The 26,474-nt window shown below is 37.1% G+C and overlaps 2 protein-coding genes across 4 annotated transcripts in view; both read left to right on the forward strand.

Moving 5' to 3' along the window:
• Arsk (arylsulfatase family member K) overlaps positions 1-9,223 on the forward strand; it is a 38,135-nt gene extending 28,912 nt beyond the window's left edge. For 2 of the 3 annotated variants that reach the window (XM_047555177.1, XM_047555179.1), the window contains exons 7-8: positions 5,578-5,802; positions 8,114-9,223. In XM_047555177.1, the coding sequence (XP_047411133.1) occupies positions 5,578-5,802; positions 8,114-8,394 (506 nt within the window). In that variant the 3' untranslated portion in view covers positions 8,395-9,223. The remainder of the gene's footprint in view (positions 1-5,577; positions 5,803-8,113) is intronic. The other variant, XM_047555180.1, reaches the window with a different exon arrangement.
• An 11,934-nt stretch (positions 9,224-21,157) lies between these two features.
• Positions 21,158-22,450, forward strand: Gpr150 (G protein-coupled receptor 150). The gene has a single exon (XM_047554976.1). It carries the CDS (start codon positions 21,158-21,160, stop codon positions 22,448-22,450), a length of 1,293 nt encoding a protein of 430 aa, XP_047410932.1.
• Positions 22,451-26,474: the final 4,024 nt, after the last annotated feature.

Raw genomic sequence — 26,474 nt, forward strand, 5'->3', positions numbered from 1 at the left:
TAACTTGTCAACTACAATTTTCTAAGACTTGAATATTTACATAGATTTTTTATTTATGTTTATCTTTCATAAGAGTCTTGCTAATAGACTTCTTCTAAGTCACATTTCCCAGGAAAAATATATTTTATTAGCAGCATTTAGATCAGATGGTGATTAGACCTGCCCCAAAGAGTAAAGGATGCCAAAAATAAGTCTCTCTCCAATTCTATCTAAATTTGAAATGATATTAATGCCTTCAAGGCTTAGCACAGTTTAAAATGTGTTTCATAATAAATATTCTTTTTGTCATCAGAAGGGGAAAACTACATTGATATTCTTTTGTGGAGGTAAGGGAATAGAAGAGAATGCCTATAGAGATAAGGTGGAAAGAGAAAGCGGGTAAAACAAAAACCTTGTGTTGGAGTCAGGAGACAATGTTTTTTAAAAGTAAAAGGATAAAGGTTTGATATCCATAAAGTTCTAATAAATATGCAAGACAAAGAATAATTCCCTATTAAATTAACCAAAGAGTAGAAATAAGCAGTTCACAATAAGAGATATACAAATTGCCAAGCTCTTTTTAGATTTAGATTCAGTAGTCATAAAACTATTAAAACAAGAGCATATCATTTTTCTTTCACATATGGAGTTCACAAAGGTTAAGAATTGCAAAATCTTATATTAGAAATAGGCTTTCTCATATGCTGTTGCTGGGAATATAAAACATAAATTGGAGACAAATGTGGCATTATGTTTCACATTTCTTGGAAATGTGCATACCTTTTAACCTAGTAATTCCCATTTTAAGAAACAACATATAGGGGCTGGGGTAGTGGCTCAGTGGTTGAGTGCTTACCTAGCACGTGTAAGGCACTGGGTTCGATCCTGAGCACCACATAAAAATAAATAAGTAAAATAAATGTATTGTGTTCATCTACAACAAAAAAAAAATTTTTTTTAAAGAACAACTTATATGGGCTGGGGAGATAGCCCAGCTGGTAGAGTGCTTGCCTTGCAAGCACAAGGCCCTGAGTTCAATCCCCAGTACCGCAAAAAAAAAAAAAAAGAACAACTTATATATGTACATAAGTATTTTATCTCCATGGATATTTATTAAAGTATTAAGAAAGAATCAAACAGTGTGAATATCTAGAAGTAGTGGATTAGGTTTAAAAAAAAGAAAGAATTGGTTCTATTTTTAAAATGAAATGATGTGAAAGTGGCATAAATGTATTATTAAAAATAAAATGTAGGCTTTCAAGTTGTATAAACAGGTATTTTGTTTGTTGCAGTAGAGTGCCTATTTAATTTACTGTTCAGATCAGCACACTTTTTAGAATAGAGGGTATTATTAATAATTATACTAGGATTTATAGGCACACACTGAGTCTTTTCCCTTGTTTAAAAGCCCATAACAGCCAACAAAGCAAAGATAATATTGAAGGTCCTATATTTAACTTGGTATTTAATTCACCCTTGTAAAGCAAAATTCCTCAGAGCTGAAAGAATTTAAAATCACTTTAGTAGTGATTAACTCTAAAAGGATGCCTATGAGGTAGGATATTCTACTTACCTCTTAGAAGTTTTGATATAGTATCTAACAAGGATCTCATTTTGTGGTTCTTCTAATCAATTAGAAGCTTAAAATAGTTATGAATGATAATCTAAGAATTCTAAATTTAAATTCTTTATTAGTTTAAGTATTGCTATATTATTTTTTTTAGTTCAATTTACATGTGAAGAATATGGGATTGAACTTCTCAAATTAAAGCTGCCAGCCAGGCTTCCTCTTCCCTTCCACTCTATGCACCTACGAAGTTTCTTATAAGAGGTGGTGATTCAAAAACTTTCAGTAGGAAGATACTGGGTGGGAAAACTCAACTGGGATTTCTGTTTTAATAAACCTACCTTACTTTCTGTTAGCACAAAAAGACCAGGCAGGACAAACCTCACTAATCATCTCAGCTCTTTATTCAGAAACAAAGTTTCACATTGTAACAGGGGTTGCAGGGATGCAGGGATGAAATGGCACCAGTGGACCCACTTTCTTGGTGGAAAATGGGCCATTGAACAAAGAAAGGGACTGGGTTTATGTAGATTATTTTGAGTGGGAGTCTAGTGAGCATATCAGTTTGGGCACTCAGGAATCAGATTTGTGAGAATTCAAAAATTTGTTTTACTGGGCAGTATTTTTACTTGGAGAAGAATGGAGGGTCTGGGGTCAGCGTTCAGTGTTTATCTCCTTCCCTTCAGGGTCCCACTGTACTACTATCTCTGGGAAAGGAGGTATAGGGGAAGGATCAGTGCTTGGGCTTCCTTTCTAGGGAGCGTTCTTCATTGGGAAAGAATGCACTGAGAAAGCTATCAATGTACGGCTTGCTTTTTTCACTCCCTTTTCTCAGACCTCACTGTTTTGGGGTTTTTTCATTTTCCATATCTAATACTTTCAAGGGTCTGTTGAAATTTCAGTGCTTCTATTTAAAGTCTGATTTTATAGACAGCTTTTATAAGACTTTTAAAGTGTTCTTTTTCTATAGAATATTTTATGATAAAATAGAAAACATATTCTTAATATATTTATCCTTGTAGGTCCTTGACAGTTTCACATTACCATTTCCTAAAACTAGCAGAAAAGTGCCATTTTTATGAGCAGGAATTCTTTATAGTATTAAAGTTGATATTTGAGAAGTTATTCTTTAAAATAACTCACCAAAATAGTTTCTTTTGAATACCTAGTATTAGCATCCTTTAACTCAGTGAGAAATAAAGGCAGTCTCATTTTGAAATTAAAATTGTTTTACTTTTCACTTTTCAACTTCCTATGAATTTTTTAATAGTTGATCTTTTTGTGAGTCCAAATTTTTTTAATTGTTAGAACGCAGTTTTAGAAAAATGCAGTTATATTTAAAATACTTACTTACTAGTGATTTAAATTGTAAAACCTTCATTGTTACAGGATCTTAGTGGAAGGTTGGGGGTGGGCAGGCATACCTAGATCATTGTGTTTTGATTGGCTGAGAAGTATTGTGAAGTTAAATAACTACAATAAAGCAGTATTCATGGTATATTATTAACATGTAGAGAGATCCTGGAGTACAGCTGTCTAAATTCAAACCCCTTTTCAGTAATTCCCAATTTTGTGACCTGGGGCAAGTTACTTAACATCTCTGGTGTTCAATTTTTTCATCAATAAAATAATAATAGCAGCTATTCTGTAACTTAGAACAATACTTGGAACATGGTAAACAAGTGTCAGATATAATTATCATTCATTTATTCATTTTTCTCTAAGTATATTATAAGACGTGTATGTAATTTACATCATTGCCAATGTAATTCCTTATGATATGGTTAGAAGACTATATCATTTCTCTTCAGGAGACTGTCCCACGTATTCTGTTGGCATTTTTACCCATTTGTCTACTGTTTTAAATTTAAGTCACTCTTCATTAAGACTCCTACAGTTATTTCTAATCTTTGCTTACACTGCCAATAAAGATGAGACTTTATTTATTTATTAAAATGGAGTTAGAGTGACAGATTTACCAGAGAAATGAATGTGAATAATGGTTTTTAAACCAAGATCAAAGAGCTTTCTGAAAAAACAACTTGTTAAAGTATTTTTAGGGAAATCATTGATAAATATATGAGAAATGAAAACCCCGTTTTCTGAGGCACATAAATATGAATAAATACTTCAAAGTATTTATTAAATAGTATATATTAAATAGAATTTATTATAGATATTTATTAAATAGTATTATGGTATTTGTCAAATAGTACAGATATTATGTCATCATTATCACCTACCTGGACTCCTGCCATAGCTTCCCAGCTCTTTCCTACCTTCTGCCTGTACCGCTTCTAGTCAGTTTACCTTACAATTGTTAGCATCAGGCTGTAACATACGTTTGCTCGAAATTCCCTACTAATCTTCCATATTCTCTAGAGTAAAAATCTTGTTTTTATTGGACCTGGCAGTCTGTCCCAACTCATCTCTTAAAATGGTATCCTCACTCTGCTACAGCTAGACAGGTCTCTGGAATCTGGGAAATGAAGCATTCAGGATCCTGCCTCAGGAACTTTACACTTGTTATTCTTTGGGGGAATATCCAGATATCTATAGGCTCACTCTAGCCCTTCCTCAGGTCTCTGTGAAAATGTCACCTTGCCCTCCCTGACCACATCATATAAAACTGCAGACACACATTCCTGCCTGCCATCACTCTCTCTTAGTCTGCTTGATTCTTCTTCATTGCACTTGTCACCATCCGACACATTTTTCTTTATCCCCATATTAGAAGTTAAGCTGTAAGAGAGCTTATTTCCTTGTCCACTGTTATTTCCCACACTTGGAACATTGTTTGGTTGCTGAATGAATGAAAAAATGAACACCTGATCAGACCCTTCTCAGTCTACTACTAACTTCTCATACATAGAAAAAAACATGAATTTTCTTAGAGTTCTAAACTTCTTTAGGAAAATTAGGCTAAGAATAGGCCTGAAATATAGTGTTTCTAAATATTAATAAAGGTACTATCAAAATACTACATGTAAGAACTTCCCATAATCATAAGTATGTGTCAGTTGGTCCCTGCTTCCTGGTCCTCCAAGGCCTCTTCTCTCCTCTCCTGTGGCTCACTAGTGATAGTGACACATAGATACCCCTACACAGCCTCCTTCCTTGCTACTTACTTCCTTTCCTTACAGTAAGCAGACCATTGTCTTGGAGCTCAGTTTCATCTTAGGCAGTTCCTTTCTCTCATGTACATCCTCTTTAAGGTCTTCTCTCCTGATGGTTTTTAACCAGTTATCTCTGAAATATTTCTTTCTTCTTTCTTTAGGAATCAAAAAATCCCTAATTGTGATTGATTGGTGGAAGATCAGTAATTGTAATATGTCTCTTTCAAGGAAATCGAAAGATACAAATTTTTAAATGGTCATTTGTAAAGCAAGTACCTACAGAAGATTTATAGAGGACTTTATCTACATCCTTATTCTCATTAATTTTCTTATTCAATTTTGTTTAATTTCTAATAGATATAATGCTGTTTTTCAGAATGAATATTTAAATTTACATAGAAACATAAGCCCACTGAAACCAGAAAGGGGTATGGAGCAACTACAGACTCATTTTTAAACTAACCTGAGTATGCATCATTAATTACTTTTCTACAGGGAAAAGACAGTTTGAGTTCCAAATACCTTAAAACCAATTAAAAAATACCCAACCTCTTTTTAAACTGGATATTTCTCACACTGTTGGTCTATGTGTGTATAATTGATAGTTAAAAAAATACTTTTCCCTAAATCAGTATAATCCAGGTTTCTGCAAGGAATGTTTTTACTAAATACTAGTTCTTAAGCTGCTACTAAAGAGTGAAAAAAAATCTTTATCATCAAATAACTTTGGTAGGGCTCCTAGGTACTAGGTACTGTTCTAAGAATTTTCATTAAATTATCTTACTTAAATCTGAAATGAACTTCTAAGATACAAGTATTATTATCCTTTTTTTATAAGTAAAGATGTCATTTATGAATGTTCAACTAACAAAAGGATGAATTATTTTTTAATATTTCATTATTTTTATTGCAAAGATATTGCTGGAATTCCTCTGCCTCAAAACCTGAGTGGATACTCTTTGTTGCCATTATCATCAGAACCATCTAAGAATAAACATAAAGTCGAAAACCTACATCCTCCCTGGATTCTGAGTGAATTCCATGGATGCAATGTGAATGCTTCCACCTATATGCTTCGAACTAAACAATGGAAGTACATAGCCTACTCTGATGGTGCTTCAGTATTGCCTCAACTCTTTGGTAAATTAATTGATATTTTTAAGTATAATATCATGCATGAGCTGACCTACATAGCACTGCTCAAGAGATTCAATAATTATTGTTAAATAAATAAACATCTGCTACTTCTCCTGATGAGACAGGCTATAGAGGTTGCCCAAGCAAGGAGCAGCTTCCTTGCCAGTCAGTAGATGAATATCAGAGAAAGTGCCCTAAATCTTTGAATCTGGGTCTTATGATTAAAACCATTGTTTTCCCTGATCAGGGATCTTTTAATGCTCATTATTCCATTTACCAATCAGCAGTCACCACCTTCTCATTATATCTTGGTTTCATCTGTTCTGAAGGATCAATACTTATCTCTTATGGACCAGACATTCTGCATATATTATGTAAGGTGCATGCCAGTCCTCCAATTTAGTGCCATTCTCTTCATTTTATAGAGGAGTCTAGGGGTCAAAGAAGTTCAGATACCTGTACGAGGTCCCACAGCTAATAAGTAGCTGAATTGAAAGTTCAATCTCTGTCTGATTCCAACAACCATTCTCCTTCCACATTATAAAAGTGGCTTCCAGCTTCCCTAGTCTATGTATTAATTTTTAAACAGCATTTTTAGATTTAGGATTTTACTTATACTGTCCCACTTTAGCCATTATTAATATTTATTTCTTCCTAAGTTTCCTTCCTACTTACAAATGTCAAAATTATTAACTCAAAGTAATTCTTTAGTGGCCAAATCTGAGTAACCTCCTTAACTCTAAACAAGAGGGGATTCTTGGCTTCAAAAAGTCCTTAAATTTTCATCCTGATAAATGATGGCCTCTTGCTTGTTCAGTGGTCATTGTTAAATAAAATTTATGGGAACCCATTGTTTGGGCTGAACTCGTGAACTAGATTCAAAAACACGAACCAAACTAGATTGGAGTCACTAGTACTAAGTGCCACATAATCAAACTGAACTTTAAAACAGGCCAGATTCCAAAAAAACAGATTCACAGAAACCAATAAAAAAGGACCTATTTTACCTGATCTAAATAATAAGGAAGTGCCTTCTGTTTTAAACCTATATGAAAAGTAACTTTTTAAACCCGATATGCTTTTTGCTCCTTGTTTCTGCTTCCTTCATGCTTTTTCACCTTACATAGCCCACCTCCTCTCCTCAGCTCATAGAGCAACCTTTCTAATTCTTTAGATAGGATGCCACCCAACTCATAAATCATGAAGTAAGTGCCAATTAGATCTTTAAACCAAATTCGTTGTAATTTTGTTTTTCAACACTGTGTTCTGCAAAAAAGCAGATGCAGTTATTAAAGGACCAGTGGAGGAACGAACCATCCTTTCCTGTCTTTTCTATGGTTTATTCACAGACCTCCCTTTCCTAAGGAGTTGTCATGTGAAGTCACTTATCCAAGTCATTTTTGTTCAGGTGTCTCCTACCTAATGCAGTCAAATAGCCCTTAGTAGTTTTTTTACCTGAATGTACAGTGTTCATTTACTGTTTTGAAGTTGTCATAAGATCTTTGTCTGTTTTTCCAATCAGATTGGCATCTTATATCCTGTCTTCCCACACCATATATAAAAAAAATTTATGTATCTGAACATATATCAATATTTTCTTACTGATAGTAACAGAGAATTTTTTCATTTCCAATGCTGTTAGATAAGATGGAAGTATTTATGAATCTAACTTTCAGAAAGCCAAGCATAAGATCCTAATATATAAATAAAACTAAGACTGAATGAAGTTGTAGAAATGTGACTTGTCTATATAAAGAATCTTACAGCTGCAGAGTTTAGGGCTGTTGAACTGAAACAATATAAATATTACTGGTTTTTTTTCCTCTTCATGTCAAAGGAGGAAAGGCATCAGAAACAGGAAGAATTCATTCTAAACCAACTTACTAATGATAAGGGTCTGACTGTTTCTGGAATCTAAAAGTAAATAAGGAAAAAAGTGGTGTAGCAGGATGGAAGCAGGGAGGAAGATAACTTGGGCATTTGTTACAGGAATATTTACTTTTTGGTATATTATTTTTGTATACAATCATGCATTGCTTAATGATGGGAATATGTTCTAAGAAGTGTATCATTCGACTATTTCATCATTGAGCTAACATCAGATAGTGTATTTACACAAACTAAGAAGATTAAGATATCACTAGGCAATATAATCTTATAGAACTACTGTCATATATGTGGAGTGTTACACAGCACATGATTATATATTGCCCTTCATTTTATTAACTAAAAGGAACTGAAAATCTAATACATTACATGTTATAATGACATTTCAGAAAAAATTTTGAGAGATATTTAATATTTTTTCTTTCAGATCTTTCCTTGGATCCAGATGAATTAAAAAACATTGCTGCAGAATTTCCAGAAATCACTTATTCTTTGGATCAGAAGCTTCGTTCCATTGTAAACTATCCCAAAATTTCTGCCTCTGTTCACCAGTATAATAAAGAACAGTTTATCATGTGGAAACAAAGTATAGGGCAAAATTATTCAAATATTATAGCAAACCTTAGGTGGCATCAGGAGTGGCAGAAAAAACCAAGGAAGTATGAAAGTGCGATTGATCAATGGCTTAAAACCCACGTTGCTTCATAGTTTGAACAAAAATAAGAAAATAATTGTTCTAGAGCTACATATAAATATGTTCATATGTATTTTAAATGAAACAATTTTAGTAATTACTGACTTTTACTTTAAAGAATGTATTGTATCTTAAAATGCCACTCATTATAGAATTATATATTTTCAGAAATGGCTATTAAGACCTATTCTTACAAACTTTGTTTTTTTTTTTTTTTTTTGGTGTGGTATGAAGGATTAAACCTAGCATGCTTAACCACTGAGCCATATCCCCAGCCATTTTTTATTTTATTTTTTTTTTAGTGGTGCTGGGGATTGAACCCAGGGCCTTGTGCAAGCATTCTACCAACTGAGCTATATCCCCAGCCCTTATTTTTTATTTTGAGACAGGGTCTCACCACGTTGTTTAAGGCCTTGCTATGTTGTGGAGGCTGATTTTGAATTTGTGATACTCCTGCCTCAATTTCCTGTGCCGCTGGGATTATAGGCCTGTGCCACCGTGCCTGGCTATTCTTACAGACTAGTAAGATTTAATGGAAATATCAAAAGGACAGAAGCAGTTACTATACTATAAAGTTATTATTCTGAATAAATATAGACTATAAAATATTTTAATAATATTATTAACTTGTAAACCATAAAATAATAATATGTATTTGACAGTGTTAGTGAGTTATTTGTATTTGATGGGATCATTTGGTTTTAATAATATTAGGATTCTTGTAGTGTTTTTTTAACATGTCTAAATTTGTACTTTCATGTAACCAAATTTATGAATCTTTACACCTCATAAGTATATGCAATTATAATTTGTTGATTAAAATAATATTCATTTTGAAATTTATGAATCTGCTTTTGTGGCTCTGGAATTTAATGTCATGTTTAGAGTTTGATTTTTTTTACGTTTAGATCTCTGACCCATCTGGTATGTATTACATATTAGAGATCTAACTTTAGTTGTTGTTTTTTTTTTAATGGCTACCCAATTGACCTTTTATTAAGTAAATTATCTCGAGTTTCATTGGTTAAAAATGTTATTCATTATATAACACCTTTTAATTAATAAATTACCTTATCCCTGCTGATTTCAAATGCCACTTTATCATATACCAATATCTCACTTATACTTCTGCCCTTTCTGAACATTTTATTTTACAAAGGACTACTCTGTTTATTAACCTGGTAGCCAATGTCTGGTTCCTTAGCAATCCTTTCCTTTTTTCAGAACTGTCCTAAATACTCTTGCTTACTTGAGTTTTCCATATAAATTTAGAATGTTAGTATAATTGTAAAAATGAAAAATCTTGTTAATCTTTTTTATGAAGTAATTAAATTTACAGTCTTAGAAATGAATTCCTTATTAGAGTCATTCTAAAGAACATAGTCTTATTTTTCCCTTTGTTCATGTCTTCTTTAATAACCCTCATCAGTATTCTAAATTTTGTTCAAATAGATCAGTTTCTCTGGAGGGATCCTTTTTTGTTTTTAAGAAAAAAATTGATTTATTATTATGATCGAATATTAAAGGTAATTATTCCATCAGGTGTATTATTCCATATAGCAGTATGCCTATATGTTTCCCTTTAAATTTATCTTTTGGACATTGGAAGTATGGCTATGCATTATATTGCTATTAGAATTTTTTTTACTTTTTTTTTTCCATATTTTTATTGGTGCATTATAGTTGTATATAATGTTGGAATTCACTGTTACATAATCATATATGCACCCAGCATAACAATATCATTGGCCAGTATCATTCCCTGGTATTTTCCCTTTCCCTCCCCTCCTCCCTGGTCCCTATCCTCTCCTTTACAGATCTCACTTCAATTTTCATGAGATTCCCCTCACCAATTTTCTTTTCCCTTTTCTTGTCTAGCTTCCACATATGAGAGAAAACATACCACTCTTGGCTTTCTGAGTTTGGCTTATTTTACTTAACATGTTTTCAAGTTCTATCCATTTTCCTGCAAATGACATTTCACTCTTCTTTATAGCTGAATAAAACTCAGTTGTGTATATATATGTGTGTATATATACATATTATATGTGTATATGTATATATACACATACATACACCACACTTTCTTTATCTATTCATCCACTAATGAACACCTAGCTAGGCTGGTTCCATAGTTTGGAACGCATGTATCACTGTATGATGACTTTAATTCTTCAGGATAATACTGAGTAATATCATTAGTGGGTCCATTCCTAGTCTTTTGAGGAAACTCCATAATGATTTCCTTAGTGGTTGTACTAATTTACAATCTCACCAACAGTGTAAAAATGTTTCTTTTTCTCCACATCCTCTAGGGAACTTTAAGAAATACCACCCAGGCCCTACCCCATAACATTGAATTAGAACTTCTAGGAGGAAGCCTCGTTACTTGTTATGCCTTCTAGCCAAACATCCTACTATGTAGCCAGAAGTGAATTTATTCCTTATGTTTTGCCATCATTTCTGCTATTTTAAGTGAATCTTCCATTGTATCTTCTAATCAGTAGTTTATATATACAAACAGTTTCTATATATGTATTGTTTTGAAATACCTTATTGTTTGCATAGTTTTTCAATTGATATCTTTTATTTTCCAAGTAAAGAACTTATCTGCAAGTGATAATTTTATATTACTTTTTCAAAATGTCTTTAAAGTTTTCCTCATGAGCCATCTCCTTTCTTTTATTTATTATTTAGTGACTTTATGAGTTCATCTTTATAATTACTTATAAAGGTCTGAGAAATAAATTCCATTTAAGAATATATTTATGTAGGTGTATATATATTCATAAACTCTGAAGTGAAACCCTTAAAAGAAAACTCTCAATATTAGATTTAGTTTAAGATTAAAATATATGAATATATCTCTCAGTGATTCCTAATTAAGCCTAAAGAGCACAAAATAGCTAATATGTGAGTGTACATGCTACTTATGGGGAGGAGCAATTATAATTGAAACATGGTTCTAAAAGAGAAATGTAATTCACTTCATTCTACCCAGACCCTTTAAGATGCATTCATTGTTAAGAATTTACTGAGCATCCACCATCTTTAAGTATATTAAATATAGGATTATTAGGTACAACTGAGTTTTCATGACAATATCTGATACAAAATGGTATCAAACCATGAAAACAGAAAATTAAGAAAAACTACAGAACCAAGACAATTTAATATCAAAATCTAAGAACTGACACTAATTAGAAGCTGGATTGAGAAATTTGGGGCTTCAAATTTCTTGGGGCCACACCTCAAGACTTTTGTACTTGTCAATTGTTGCTTAGAATGCCCTTCTTACCACATATTTCCATGTGGCTCATGTACTAACTCCTTCAGGTCATTGCTCAAATGTCACCTTATATGGGGTAGGTGGATAGAAAGACAGTGTAGGTAATAAATGATTGGGTCAGAAAGATGGGGGCTGATTCAAGAGGAAATCAAATGCTAATACCTCCAGAGCCCTTCCCCCTCCTCCACCTGTTGTCAAGGTTACCTGCCTCCAAGGAGTTGTTAATGAATGAATGCTCCTTGGGCCACTACCTTCCTGCCAATACTCCTGGGCAGTTTCCTTCCTGCCCTTGGATCACTTCACCTTTTGACCCACCTTTTGGTCACAGATAGGTAGACAGGATGGGAGGAGGAGAAAGCATGAGAACAAAAGAAATCTAAAATGCACAAAAGTGCAGGACATCCTCACTTCCTTGGACACCCATTCTCTGCAGAGGAGTCTATCTCTGTTCTACTCTTTAAATAAAAGTGGCTTTCTATGCTTGCCTTGGCATTTCTCAGGTGTTCAATATTCACATTCGGGAAACAGAACTAGGCCCTGATTCTCATCACCAGTATCATCACCCTGCTCTATTTTTCTCCACAGAAGTCATTATCATCAGCTTAGTTTTACATTTTTTTTTAATACTGTCTCTCACCCCACCCTACTTTAAAGGAAGAAAAGCTCTATGCACACCTGGCTTTTTGTCCTTTTGATACTGCCATTTACCAGTGACGAGTTCTGCTTCCTCAGGTATTAAAGTATAACAACCAGAGAAGCATGCCAAGGCAAGCATATATTAAGCAGATTTTATTTAAAAGTGAAACCCTTAAAAGAGAAGAAAGTGAATCCAATCGTTGATGGATGGAATATTCTATATATGTCTATTAAGTCTAGGTTATTGATTGTGTTATTGAGTTCTCCCAGGAGGGAGAAGGGCACCATGGCTGATGTTCTAGAATTTCCAGAAGTGAGTGCACCCTAATCTTTTCTAGATTAGGGTCTCCTTTGTTCTCCTCCCCTTATCTCTCTTCTTCCTGCCTATGCCACTAGGGCCAGGAGATGCTGGTGACATGGTAAAAAAGGTGAGAAGCAGATGGGCAAGGGGAGGGCCAAAGGGTCATTAATTAGCAATTCCCTGCCTGCAGCTTTTGGGGAGGGGCAGTTAGGCAGGTAACCTTGGTGATCTAAAGGGCACTGGAGACACTAACATTCCAATCTCCCAAGGCCAGTCTCCAAATTCCCAGACTCAGATGGCCTTCATTCCTTGATTTGACCAGATTTCTTATTTTACATTAACTGCCTGTCCTCAGTTCTGGCTTCATTTTTTGTACCCAAAAGTATCTGAAATGCCTGATACCTACTAGAAACTTAGTAAATCAAATTAAAATACTGGGGGTTATAGCTGTTCAGAATTCAAACTGATATAGAACACCAATAGGCCAGGGCAGGGCAGAGGAAAGGGTAGTAGCTTTCTCAATAGAGCAAAGCATTCTAGAAGGAGGAAATTCTAGCAAAATCCTGCACAAAAAGAGCTGACAAAGGGGCTCTTCCCTGCCTTACCATTTTCTATGAAAAAAGCCAGATACTAAATATGTTCAGACTTTTGAGTCATATGGCCTTTTTCACAACTGCTCAGTTCTGGAATTGTAGCACGAAAGCATAACAGACAATTGTAAATAAATCAGTATGGCTATGCTCTAAAAAACTTCATTTCCAAGACTACAGGATTCTGACCTGTGAGCCATAGTCTGCTGACTGCTGGTCCAGAACAATGGTTCACAATTTTGCTGTAAGTTGGAATGCCCTGATGTTTAAAATATTAATACCTGGCTTCTGACCCAAGCATCAGGATTTGTTAAAACTTCCTAAGTGGTTCTAATGTGTAGCAAAATTTGAGAACCACAAAATTTGAGAACCACCGGTCAGGAGTCTTGCTATTGAAACTATTGTGCTCAAATAAGTATCCACTCAGCTGAGAACCTTAACTGTTTGTCTTTGGTTTAAATTTTTAAAAGAAAGAAATAAGGAAGGAAAATACTGTATTACTCTTTGTAGTTTTCTACTTCATTAAACCCAAAAGATCTGATTGAAACTACAAGAATTGACAAAATTTGTTAAACAGCTACACATAAAAAATATCAACATATAACTGTAAGAACAATAATTAGGTAAAAATGGAAATTATTCTATCATATTATGACATAAAATGCTTTAAATTTTAAAGAAAGGTACAAACCTACATTTTTGAAAACTATAAGGTTCTTTGAAATATATAAACAAGATACAAACATGAAATAATCGGTTTTTTTTTTTTTTTTTTTTGCGGTGCTGGGGATTGAACCCAGGGCCTTGTGCTTACAAGGCAAGCAGTCTACCAATTGAGCTATATCCCCAGCCTGAAATAATAGTTCTTGGATAGAAGGATTTTATCTTAAAATATCACTTTCCCAAACAATATATAAGCTTCATTCAATCCTGATTTTATTTCTAGTTAGGGTTTTTTGATTTTTTTTTAAATGGTCTTAGAGTTTATAGAAAAATTATGTCTGAAATTACTATTATAAAATTACAGAAAGAATACTGAGGTGGGACTAATTTATTGGTCATTAAAATATACAACAAAATCACTGAATTAAACAAAACTTCCTTGCTGTGAATCAAGAAAGAGAACTCAACACGACCAGAGTAAAAGAAACTCAATATGGACAATAGAGAAGATCTAGACCTGTGCTAGAATTACTAAGCCTTTTTATGTGGGTCATACGTAATGTGTGTGGTTGTGTGTGTGTGTGTGTGTGTGTGTGTGCGTGCGTGCGCGTGCACGCCTCTATTGCTTACGATTATGTATATTAAACTATCATTAGATAAGATTTTTAAACCCACCCCAAATTTTAATTTTAACACTGAAAAAGCAGAATCTTAAATAATTCTTGGGTTGAAATTACAATTTAAAATGCTAATACTATTCCTATGTTATCAACCACCAAAATTAAAAAATAATCTATGGGTTCAGTGGCAGAGTGCTTATCTAGCACGTGCAAGGCCCTGAGTTCAGTCCTCAGCCCTGAAAAATAAAAATAAAAATAAAAATCTACAAAACAAAACTTTTCTTGAACCTATCAGAAGACACAGGTTACAAGGGAACAGATGATCCAAAATCCAAAAGGTAGCAAACCCCTTGCAAAAGTAGTGGGATATATAAAACTCTCTCATCTTTGGACAACAAGGGAAGAAAAATTAGCCCCAAAAAAGTAAAGAAAAATGATATTTTAACAAATTCCTAAAGGTCAAATTTATGTGAAAATAATGGCAGAAACTTTGGGAACCCAATACCCAAGGGAGTCATACTGACAAACCAGCTTTCATTCTTGAACCTCAATCCAAGATCTGGGGCAGGGCAGGAAACCTTATTGGCACCCCTTCCAGGGGAGAGGTGTACACAGGGAGAGTGGCTGCCTCTGGAGTTCAAGCATAAAATCTGGAACCTTTTCTCGTACAAAGCAAAATCCATCTGCCACTGTGGCAGGAAAAAGGAAACCTCTCATTCCCAACCATGAGCAAAAGACCAACAAATCACTGGGGAGGAGTGGATTACAGCAAATCTTTAGGCTGCTGGGGAGAAAGAAGAAATCCAGTCATGCCCAGAGTCTTCCCATTACAAACCAAAGGTTCCTCCAAACAGTTATAGGGACAGGAAACTTACCCTTGGGAATTACAAAAAACTGCCACTGCAACAAATTACTAACCTAAATGTTTAGAGAAGCCCAAGCAAAATATACCAAGAGAAGGACACCTAAGAACATCCTAGTCAAACTGGTGGAAAACACAGATAAGGAAAAGATCTGGAAGTCAACCACAGAAGTAAAGATACATTCCATATAAATGAACAAAAGTAAAAGAAGTACATCTTTACAAAGATGAGCAAAACCCAACAAGGATTATGCAAATCAGAGGACAGTAGTGCAACTTCTTTAAAGTACTGAAAGAACAACTGCTGTCCTTAAATGCTACATAATACCCAGCAAAATTTCTTTCAAAAATGAAGGTAAAACAAAATTTTACAAGATCAAAAAAGGAAAAGAAAAAGACAAGATAATTTGCTGCCAGCACACCTGAACTATTAAAAATTTAAAGAGCATTCTTCAAACAGAAGGAATATGTTGCCAAGTTGGAATCTGGAGCTACACAAAGACAGAAATTGGAAAACTCATACATTTCCAGTGGGAATGTAAAGTACCATCTGTGTGAAACACAGCTTGACAATTACTCTGAAAAACGGAATTACCATATAACCCATCAATTGCTTTCACAGGTATATAACCTAGAGAACTGAAAAGAGATGTTCACAGAAACACATGTACACAAATGTTCACATTAGCATTATTCACAATAGCCAAAAAGTAGAAACGACCCAAATATCCATCAGCTGAGTAATGGATAAACATAATAACATGGTATAGCCATACGATGGAGCATTATTTTTCCATTCAGAGGAGTATGGCATCATTATGTGCTGTGACATAGATGAACCTTAAAAACATTATTCTAAATGAAAGAAGGTAAACACAAAAAGTCATGTTACTATATGATCACATATTTATGAGTTGTCCAAAAATAGGCAATCCATAGAGAAAAAGTAGACAGATTAGTAGTTTCTGGGAGTAGTAGGTAAATGCGTATAGGGTTTTTTTAGGGATGATGAAAACATTTTCAAGTTAGTGGTGATGGCAGCACAAACTTGTGAAAATGCTAAAGAGCAATGAGTTGTGTACTTCAAAGGTTCATTTTATGGTATATGAATTATATCTCAATGTTTTTCATTTATAAGAATGACAATAAAATGATGATGCTCATATTGTTGGGACCATGGAGAAAAAGACACATTACTTGTGTGCCTTATCAAAGGCAATACAGCACCATGAATTAAAATGCTTCAAGAGGGTTGGGGAGATAGCTTAGTCGGTAGAGTGCTTGCCTTGCAAGCACAAGGCCCTGGGTTCGATCCCCAGCACCAAACAAACAAACAAAAAAATGCTTCAAGAATCCACATACTTTGCCCTTATAATTCCAATTCTAGTATTTTATCATAAGGGAATAGTTTAATGTAGGCACAAGGATGTATGTGATGATACATTCTTTACAGAATTATTTATAAAAATACTTAAAATCCTTGTCCAGAAATAAGGGATTATTTAAATAATTAATCCATTTTACATTAAAAGATACATTTACTTATTAACATGGAAAGCTATTCAAATATCTCAAATGGAATAAAAGTGGGATACAAAATGAATACACAGTATGACCTATTTCTGTAAGTATATAGATCAAGTCATTATAGTCTGAAGGTGTGTTAGCTTTATCTTGCTGTAACAAAGTAAGTGAGGAAGTCAACTTACAGGAGGAAAGATTTATGGTTCACAGTTTAAGAAGTCTTAGTTCATGATCCGTTGGCTCCATCACTTCTGGCCTTTGTTGAGGCAGAATAAAGTAGTGGGGAGTGCTGTGGTGAGAGAGAGCGGCTCAGCTCATGGCAGCTAGGAAACTGAGAAAGAAATAAAAGGAAGGGTTGGAGACAAAATACACCCTTCAAAGGTCAGGACTGGGGATCTACTTCCTGCAACTAGGCCCCACCTTCCAAAGTTTGCACCACCTTCTAACAGCATCACAGGCTGGCAACCAAGCTTTCAGTAGATGGCCTTTGGGAGACATTTTAGATCCAAATCATATCAGAAGGACATGTAATTATTAACAGTGGTTGCCTGAGCAGATGTTAAGTGATATTTTTGTTGTTGTGAATGTGTATTGTCTAATTTTTCTACAATTAATATGTACTATTTATAAAATAAATTCTGAAGTTTCAAAATATATTTATTAAGCTTGAAGTTACTTCTATTGAACAAATTGAGACTAGGTGTCCCTGAAATAATACATGTATTAACTATGTAATTTTCCTGCCAAATAAAAGAAGTCTAATCCAATTGTAATTATGGGGAAATAAAGAAAATTTTAAGAACATGCTGCATACATATGTCATGCATCTTCAAATGTCAGTATCATGAAAAGAAAAAGAAAGGCTGGGGGACTGCTCTAGATTAAAGGCCACTAAATAAATATTTCAATTAAATATAATTCATGATCCTTTTTTGTGCCCAGCACAGTGGATAAAAATAAACCCATAGCAAAAAACATCTTTGTGAAATTTGTTAGAAACAGAGAAGAAAAATAAGCTTCTTTCTAGAAAGGAAAAAATAAAGATTACATCCAAACAAATCACGAATGAGAATGACTTATAGCTTTTCAACACAAACACTTAGAAGCAAGGAAGCAATGCCTCCAAAATTTAGGGGGAAAATGTTTTCCTAAATAGAATTCTAAACCTAGCTAAATCATCAGTTAAACATGAAAGTAAAGAAATTTTCAGATATGTAAAGTCTCAAAAAATTACCCTTTCTCAAGAAGTCACTGGAGGATGCGTTCTTCCCAAGAGAAGGAAATAAATCAAGAAAGAAAAAAATCATGAAATCAGAAAATAGGAGAACCAGTATAAGTGGAAGGAATCTCTAGGATGATGATGACATAAGATGCCAGAATGAGAGTGGCCTAGAAGGCAACTTGTACAGGCAGACAGACTGTCTTCATGACTCAAGCAATGGATGCAATGAGGTCTTCTCACTGCTTAGTCTTCAAACCTTACACAAACTTTTTAGCCTCATGAAATAATGGATGTGTTCCACCAAGAGTATAAGTCAAACAAACAAACAACCCAAAGTTTCAAGAAACAGGAACTGCAACCCAATAGAAAGACAATTTCAATGACAACAAGTGTAAGTCCCTGCCTGACAATAACGTGGCACACCTAGAGAAATCAGCCCAAACTAAAGGAAAATGAAAGTCTCTGGAAAGGTTGTTTCCAGGGGGAAAATGGAACTGCCATATTATGTTAGGAAATAGACCTTGTAGAAATTGTATGGAGGGACTATTTGAAGACACAAAAAGAATTAGCTGTGTAGTGCATGCCTGTAATACTAGCTACTCTAGAAGGTAAGGCAGGAGGATCACAAGCTGCAGGCCAGCTTAGGCAACTTAGCTAGACTGGGAATGTAGCTCAGTGGTACAGGAGCCCTGGGTTCAATCCCTAGTACCATCCCCCAAAAAAGGAATTACCTATGATTACAATGAAAACTAAGAGAAGGCAATTATTAGTTTCCAAAAACAGAAAATAATTATCTTTGTAATATACTACAACACTCACTGAAAATAGTTTCATTTTATAATAATGCAAACACTGAATACAGATATAACCCCAAATCATAGTATTATTATTTTGATACCATGAGAAAGGGAAAACAGTGGGGACAGAGATGTGAGAACTAACTCTTCATACTTGTCTAATAAGACATAAAAAGAAAATATCCAAAATTGTTGCATCATTAGGAAGCATTACACATTTACTACTTAAAATAATGTACTTAAGTAAATGCCAGAAGAAACTGCAGAGTATCTAGAAGAGAAGACATAAAAGAGTAAGTGTTGGAACAGAGAATCATTTATGTTATCAGCTTTCTAGTTCTATTTGATTTTAAAACAATATACCTATGTTATTTTGATAAGAATGAGTTTTTAAATCAATGTTTTATCATGTCTTATGAAACTTAAGTTCTGTGAAAAGTAATTTCACTGGCATTGTTTTGTAAATGCATGAGCATTTCAACAAATCTGAGACCAGTTATGGGATTATCTTGAGGAATACTGAAGTAACATTGGGTAGGAGAATCATTGAATGATGAATATTGCTCAGAGAGTACAGATCATAAGCTGGATGATGTGAGTTACGCAGAAAAGAGGCTTGGACAAAACCCTGAAGAATGTGAAAATGAAAACTGGATTTTGGAGCTTTCCAGGGCTATCATTCTACCTCTTTCTTAAATGTCCCATCCAAGACAACCCCATCCATATATCTCCACAGAGCTTCCTTGGTCTCTTCTGGATGATACTGGCATGGGTAGAAAAGTCTTTTTTTTTTTTTTTTTTCATAGGTGATGGATTTATAATCAAGGCAGGAACTTTTGCTTCAGGTTATCTGAAATGCATTATATTCATTAATTAATCAACTCAATACATATGCACTGATATCTAATTTGTATCAGGCCCAGTGCTGATATGACAATAAAAATAATAAAAGTCTCTGGCCAAACAAGACCTTAAAAAATGAGATTCCTATAACAACTGAAAGGACTGTCACATGTACCAAACCAAACCCTGCTATCCTGTGCATTTCCAAGTTCCAAACGTTCTTCAGTCTAGGAATGTGAACCCAGCAGACACCCACACCTCCCTGGCCTCCAGACCAGGAAGTACAAGAACTTCTACTTTTGCTATATATTAATGTGAAGGGTGCACAAAAGACAAATTGATGCTTCTAACAGGAAAACTAAAATTTGTTTGTGAAGTAGGACTAAAATAAAAGAGGCAGCATTTAATCTAAACCATTTCCTGTGATTTGGATTTCCTTTTTAAAAATTGGCCGCCTTATCATTTTCTTAGTCACCATTCCTCTAGGCTTGTTGGAGGCGTAGTCCCTCCTAGCAACCTCCCATCTGCTGGAAAACAGGATCGAAAGGAGAGCCTGGTGACACATCCCTCACTGGATGAAAATACTAGGGAAAAGCAATACACTTTTGCTATGTTCATAAAACCTGTTAATGCCCTCTTCAGACTAATGAAATGAATTTTACACCACGGAGAGAGCAGCTGTATTTGAAACTATCTGCAATCCACTGCTACTCCTAATTGCCAGGCAACAGCATTGCCTTTAGTTCTCTCCAACTAAAACACTCCCATTGGTGGTCAGAGGAAGGCATATCTTTATCAAAATCATCGAATGGCTCTTCTCTCTGCTCAAAATCCTGTTAGGTTTCTTGTGCTCCTGTGTTCCTCATTTCAGTGCAGACCCACTAATAGGTCTTTTTGTTTTTCCTTTCCTCTTAGAGACAATCACGAAACCATGTGGGCTTGTGGGGGAGTTGGTACAATCTCAGTCTGGAGCTTCCTATCTCCTGTGTTGGTCCCTGGTTAACATTACCCTTTACAATGGCCAAGCGAAGCTACCAGCTGTTGCTCTACATGTAAATAGCGAAAGTGTGAGGCTCCCAAAGCATCTATCCGCGGCTCCCACAAGGGCGTCTTGGGGGGCTGCGGCAGACTGTTAAAAAAAAAAAAAATCTGCTAGGATTGGGGAGCGAGATGAGAAGGTGGAGAATAGGAATCATGTGTGTTCCTCGAGTGTACAACCCACATTTGAGTGACAAATGACGAGGACAACCTATAAAAACAACTAAGAGCAAATCAACCCGAATCCATCTCCCTCTCGGTGCGTGTGCTTTTCCAACTAACTTTGGGAACTCGTGTAGACCCAGCGTCGCTTTCTGCGCCACCTCGCCTCCACTCTGGTTTCCCGCGCTCTACTTGCTTTCTTCGGTGCCTCCCCTTCCTCCTGGCTAAGGATGGAAGATTCTTTCAGACCCTCAACTCTGCCACCTGCGCCCAACCTCTCCGTACCCATCTTGGCGAACTGGGGTTTCAATCTGACTTCGGGGCAGGGAGCCAGCGTCCCCGGGCCGCAGTCGCCACCACCCGGACCACGCATCCCCCGGGTCAGCCTGGTCTTACTGGGGGTCATCTTGGTGGCGGCAGTGGCCGGCAACGCCACGGTGTTATTCCGCTTGTGCGGCGGCGGGCCGTGGGCAGGTCCCAAGCGTCGCAAAATGGACTTTCTGCTGATGCAGCTGGCCGTGGCGGACCTGTATGCGAGCTGGGGTACAGCACTGTCCCAGCTGGCCTGGGAGCTGCTGGAAGGGCCGCGCCCGGCTGCGGGCGACCTGGCGTGCCGTTTCGTGCAGCTGCTACAGGCATCTGGCCGGGGCGCCTCTGCCCATTTCGTGGCACTCATCGCTCTCGAGCGCCAGCGCGCTCTGCGATATCCCCAGGGCCCGCCGCTGCCCGCACGCTCCCTCGCCGCCTTGGGCTGGCTGCTGGCGTTGCTCCTGGCACTGCCCCCGACATTCGTGGTGCGTGGGGGCATTCCGCCGCTGCCGCCTCCTACCGCGTCCCCCGCCGCCCGCTTGTGGCCAGGGGAGCGTCGCTGCCGTGGCATCTTCGCCCGCCTCCCGCGCTGGCACCTGCAGGTCTACGCGCTCTACGAGGCTGTTGCGGGCTTCGGGGCGCCCGTCGCGGTCATGGGCGTCGCTTGCGGCCACCTGCTCTGCGTCTGGTGGCAGCGCCGGCCCCAGGCCCCAGCCGATGCGGCTCCCTGGTCGGCTGGTCCGGCTCGAGGCCCCGAGCCCAGTGCGCTGCCCCGCGCCAAGGTGCAGAGCCTGAAGATGAGCCTGGTACTGGCGCTGCTATTCGTGGGCTGTGAGCTGCCCTACTTCGCCACCCGGTTGGCGGCCGCATGGTCGTCCAGGCCTGCGGGAGACTGGGAGGGAGGCCAGGCGGCAGTGTTGCGCGCCGTGGGGGTGGCCAGCAGTGCTCTCAACCCTTTCGTCTACCTCTTCTTCCAGGCGGGCGATGGCTGGCTCAGGCGGCGGCTACGGAGGCGCCTGGGCGCTGTGTGCTGCGCGCGTGAGGGAGCCTCGGAAGACAACGAGTGGCCCGGGGACCACCAGGCACTCCACCGCCACCGCTGGCCCCACCCCCATTACCACCATGCCCGGCGCGAGCAGCGGGACCAGGGCTGCTTGCGCCCACCCCCGCCGCGCCCCAGACCGCGTCCCTGCTCTTGCGAAAGCGCCTTCTAGGTGCTCATTTGGGTAGAGGCAGGTCACCTGTCGCCGCAGCACTGCCTCCAGGTGGAGTAAGGCCTAGATCACAAGGGACAGGAGGGTCTCTGAGAGACCCTGAAGCTGTCTGCTTTCTCTGCGTGGGTATTTTGTTTCCTTGTAATGTTTACTTTCCCTACACTTACCATTTATTTTCTTCCTTCCAATTCCTCTCACATTTCCCCACTTGGAGAGGCGAAAACCCTTGGAAAGTTGTAAAAAATGGTTTACCGAGTTATTTTTGCAGCTTTCTTTCATTCTCCCATTGTGTTCTGGATAAGACCATTTATTTTAGCTAAACTTTCAAACTTTCGAATCGTGCTTAAATGAAGTGTACCTTGGATACTAGGGAATTTGCCATTCCTTCCAAACGAAGGAAAATCTCTATATTGTTCTCCCTGGGGAGACTGAGAGTTGTACCAGTGATACTGTCAGAAAAGTAATCATGCTGCCACTTCAAAGACATATTTGTAAAATAAAAACATTTCCCACAGAGCAATTTGTACTATTTTTTTAATGTGGAAATGCCTTTTCTCAAAAGAAAAATCAGTGTGAATTTTATTTCCATTGTTGATTTCACTTTAATAGAAGCTAAGATTGTAGGAAGAAAACAAAAGTTTCCCTTAGTCGCCTTTAAACATGCCTGGTTTTTGTAGGAAATAGTCCCCATGCCCAGATCAGCTTCTAAAGTTGTGATGTGCCCAGATGGAGCCTCTTAGTGCAAAGTCCCAGCTAACCAGAGAAAGAAATTGCTAAGATGTAATTGCTCACCGTCCCAGATGTATCCTTACTGAGATTTGTGGCACCAAATGAAGTTGAGACTTCTAAATGCTTCATGAATATATAAAACTCCCATTTAGGAAAACAAATTCAGTACCAGGTTAGTGGCACACACTTGTGTGATGCCAGCTACTTATGAAGCTAAAGCAGGAGGATGGAAAGTTCAAGGCCATCTGGGTAACTTAGCAAGACCTTGTCTCAAAATAAAAAAAAAAAATAAATTCAATACGTATTGATGTGGATTGCTGAAAAAAAAATGTCAACAAACAGATTTGATCCAACACCTTTTCCTCTTAACTGTCCTTGGTTCTAGAGAGAAGTGGCAGCACTTATGAACAAGATATCCACATCCTTACCAGTGACTCTCACCTGAGAATCTGCAGCTTTCTATGGTTGTGCTTCTTGTTCATAAACAAATACAGGACTAAGATGCACAAAGGGGAAATGATTGGTTAAAGTTTATTTGTAGATCCAATACTCTCTGAAAGCTGTTTTGTTCACTGCTATACCCAAAATACGTCAACATTTGACACAGAGTAGGCACTCAATACACATTTGTTGTCAAATTCATTTATCATATGAGTGAGGCATGGAAAGAACAGATAAACATTAAACAAACAAAAAAAATCTTTATTTAGTGTGGTTTACCTTCCTCCAGAACTTATCCAACGAAGTTACAGACTTACATGTTTTCCTTCGTCTCTTTGCTCCTCTTACCCTTCTGAGCATATTATGGTCTGCAAAATACCAGGAATATGTCAGACAAAGAGGGACAATGGTTATCTTCATGAACTCAAGTCTGGATTATAGCATTTTTACTCATTAGTCAACACTTATTACCTACTTATTTTATGTCAAGTAATATGCTAGGAATTGGCATCAGAGATATAATCTGACAATTACACTTCAGTGTCACATGCTTTAATAGGGGGTTCACACAGGGGGTGTTGGAAGCCCTGAAGAGGAGCATCTGACAATCTTGGGAGACTCAGGAGGCAATTAAGAAAGGCTCATCAAAAGAGGCCAAGTCTCGAAGGCTGACCTGGGGGTGATCTATTAGATAGGGAAGAGTGTTCTAGACAATGGGAAGAACCTCTGTAAAGCATAGAGGAGACATAATGCAGCATGGCCAAGCAATGACAAGAGTGAAATGTTTAGCATTAGGGTGCTAGTTGATGGGGTCTGAATTGATGGGATACAATGTCAACAAGATGGGCCTGGACCCAATGAAGAAATTTCTGTGGGCCAGACCAAGAAAGCAAAAAATAGCCTTTGAAGAACTTAATCAGAGTTGTTATATGATCATGCTTGAATTTTGGAAATGCCATTTCAATGACAGCACGATGGACCAACTAATTGGAAGAGCAAGCCTTCCTAAAAGCAGAGATCAAGGCAGAAGTTCAGAGAATATTCAAACTATGACTTGTATATAGTATTACACTCAACTGAGATAATAAATTTCAGCTAGCTGAGCTGGGTTTTCTGCTACCTGTGGTTGACAGAAGCTAACAAAACTGGTTCAGCTTAAATTTTCATCTCATATAACAAAAAGTCCAGCAGAAGGGCTGCTCCAGTGTTGGTTAATTAACAAGTTCATAATCAAAGACTGTGATGGTTAATTTTATGTCAACTTGACTAACAGGTCCCAGGTAACTGATAAAACATTATTTTGGGGTGGATCTATGCAGTGTTTCCAGAAGAGGTTAACATTGGAATCAGCAGACTGAGGAAAAAAGGTCCTTCCTTTCCAAAATGTTGGTAGACATGATCCAATCTGCTGACAGCCTACCAAATAGAACAAAAAGGCAGAGGAAGGGCAAATTCACTATCTTTTCTGGAACTGGGACATCCATCTTTTCCTGCCCTTAAAGAGTAGTGTTTTGGGGTCTTCAAACCCTAAGACTTATTCTCCTAGCACACCCCAACCCCTGCCACACCTCAAGCCCATGCACTTGGACTGAATTACACCATAAGCTTCCCTGTGTCTCCAGCTTTCACACAGCATATTGTGGGACTTCTCAGCCTTCATAATCACATGGGCCGATTCCCATAATAAATTTATATATGTGTGTGTGTGTGTGTGTGTGTGTGTGTGTGTTGGTTTTGTTTCTCTGGAGAGTCCTGACTAATACCTTGACTCAGATCCTTTTTATCTTTGCATTCTGCCATCGTGAGTGGAAAACCTGGAGGCCAATTCCCCTTGAAGTCATAAAATGCCTTCTGAAGTTACAGGCATCACATTCAAACCTAACAACAATGTCTAGAAGAAGACAACTTTCTCTCTCTCTCTCTCTCTCTCTCTCTCTCTCTCTCTCTCTCTCGGTTTCTTTTTTTCCCTCTTCATGAGAATGAAGAAACATTTCTCAGAAGACCCCAGCAGACTTTCCTACATGGTTCATTAGCAGAAATACATCATATATTCATATCTAGAGCTATCATTGCAAGGGGAAGGGTCACCATGATTGGATTGGGCATGGAACTGAGGAAATGAATTACTTGGGGTGGGGGTGAAAAAATGATGCTCTATAGGAAAGAAGATAAATGTTTGGGAAGGCAAAACTAAAACCTTTAAATAACTGTGAAAAAATGTTTAGGAATTTGATTTTTATAATCTAATAGGATTTTTTTTTTCAGGTGATTGCCAGCTAGAAATTTTGGGACTTCTCCACAAGACTGAAAATACAGAATAGCAACCTAAGATTAATTTGAAGATCTATTGAACTGATTGTTTCATAGATTTTTTGGAAGATTTAGCATACTGAATTTCTTCTTTTCTAAGTAAGGAACTTCCTCTAATTTTAACTAACTCTGAAATTTAAAGGTAGATCTTAGCTACCATCACTGTAAGCATTTGTAGATTAGTAAAGCTAAAGCATCCCCTTGGACTTGGAATGACCATTCAACCAGTGTTGATCTATTCATATTCTTCTATACAGCCCATTTTAGTTGTGTCTCAGTCAAAGAGACCTTACTTGCTATTTAGATTTAGATTCTTACAATAAGACAAACTATTCCCATCACACAAAAAAGGTAAATAAGCAGACTGGTCTTGAAACTGCCAATTTCAAGGTATTTGCCAAATTTCTCAAGGTATCACCCAAGTAGGAAATGTCTAGATGTAAAAACAGATACACATACTTGAAGTTTAGTAACAAATCAAATTGATCCCATAAAATAGAGAAATCTATTCCTCTATTCACTATTCAATTTTAACCAAGCTTCT

Source organism: Sciurus carolinensis, chromosome 6, assembly GCF_902686445.1.
Source record: "Sciurus carolinensis chromosome 6, mSciCar1.2, whole genome shotgun sequence".
In the NCBI taxonomy this organism is placed as follows: domain Eukaryota; kingdom Metazoa; phylum Chordata; class Mammalia; order Rodentia; family Sciuridae; genus Sciurus; species Sciurus carolinensis.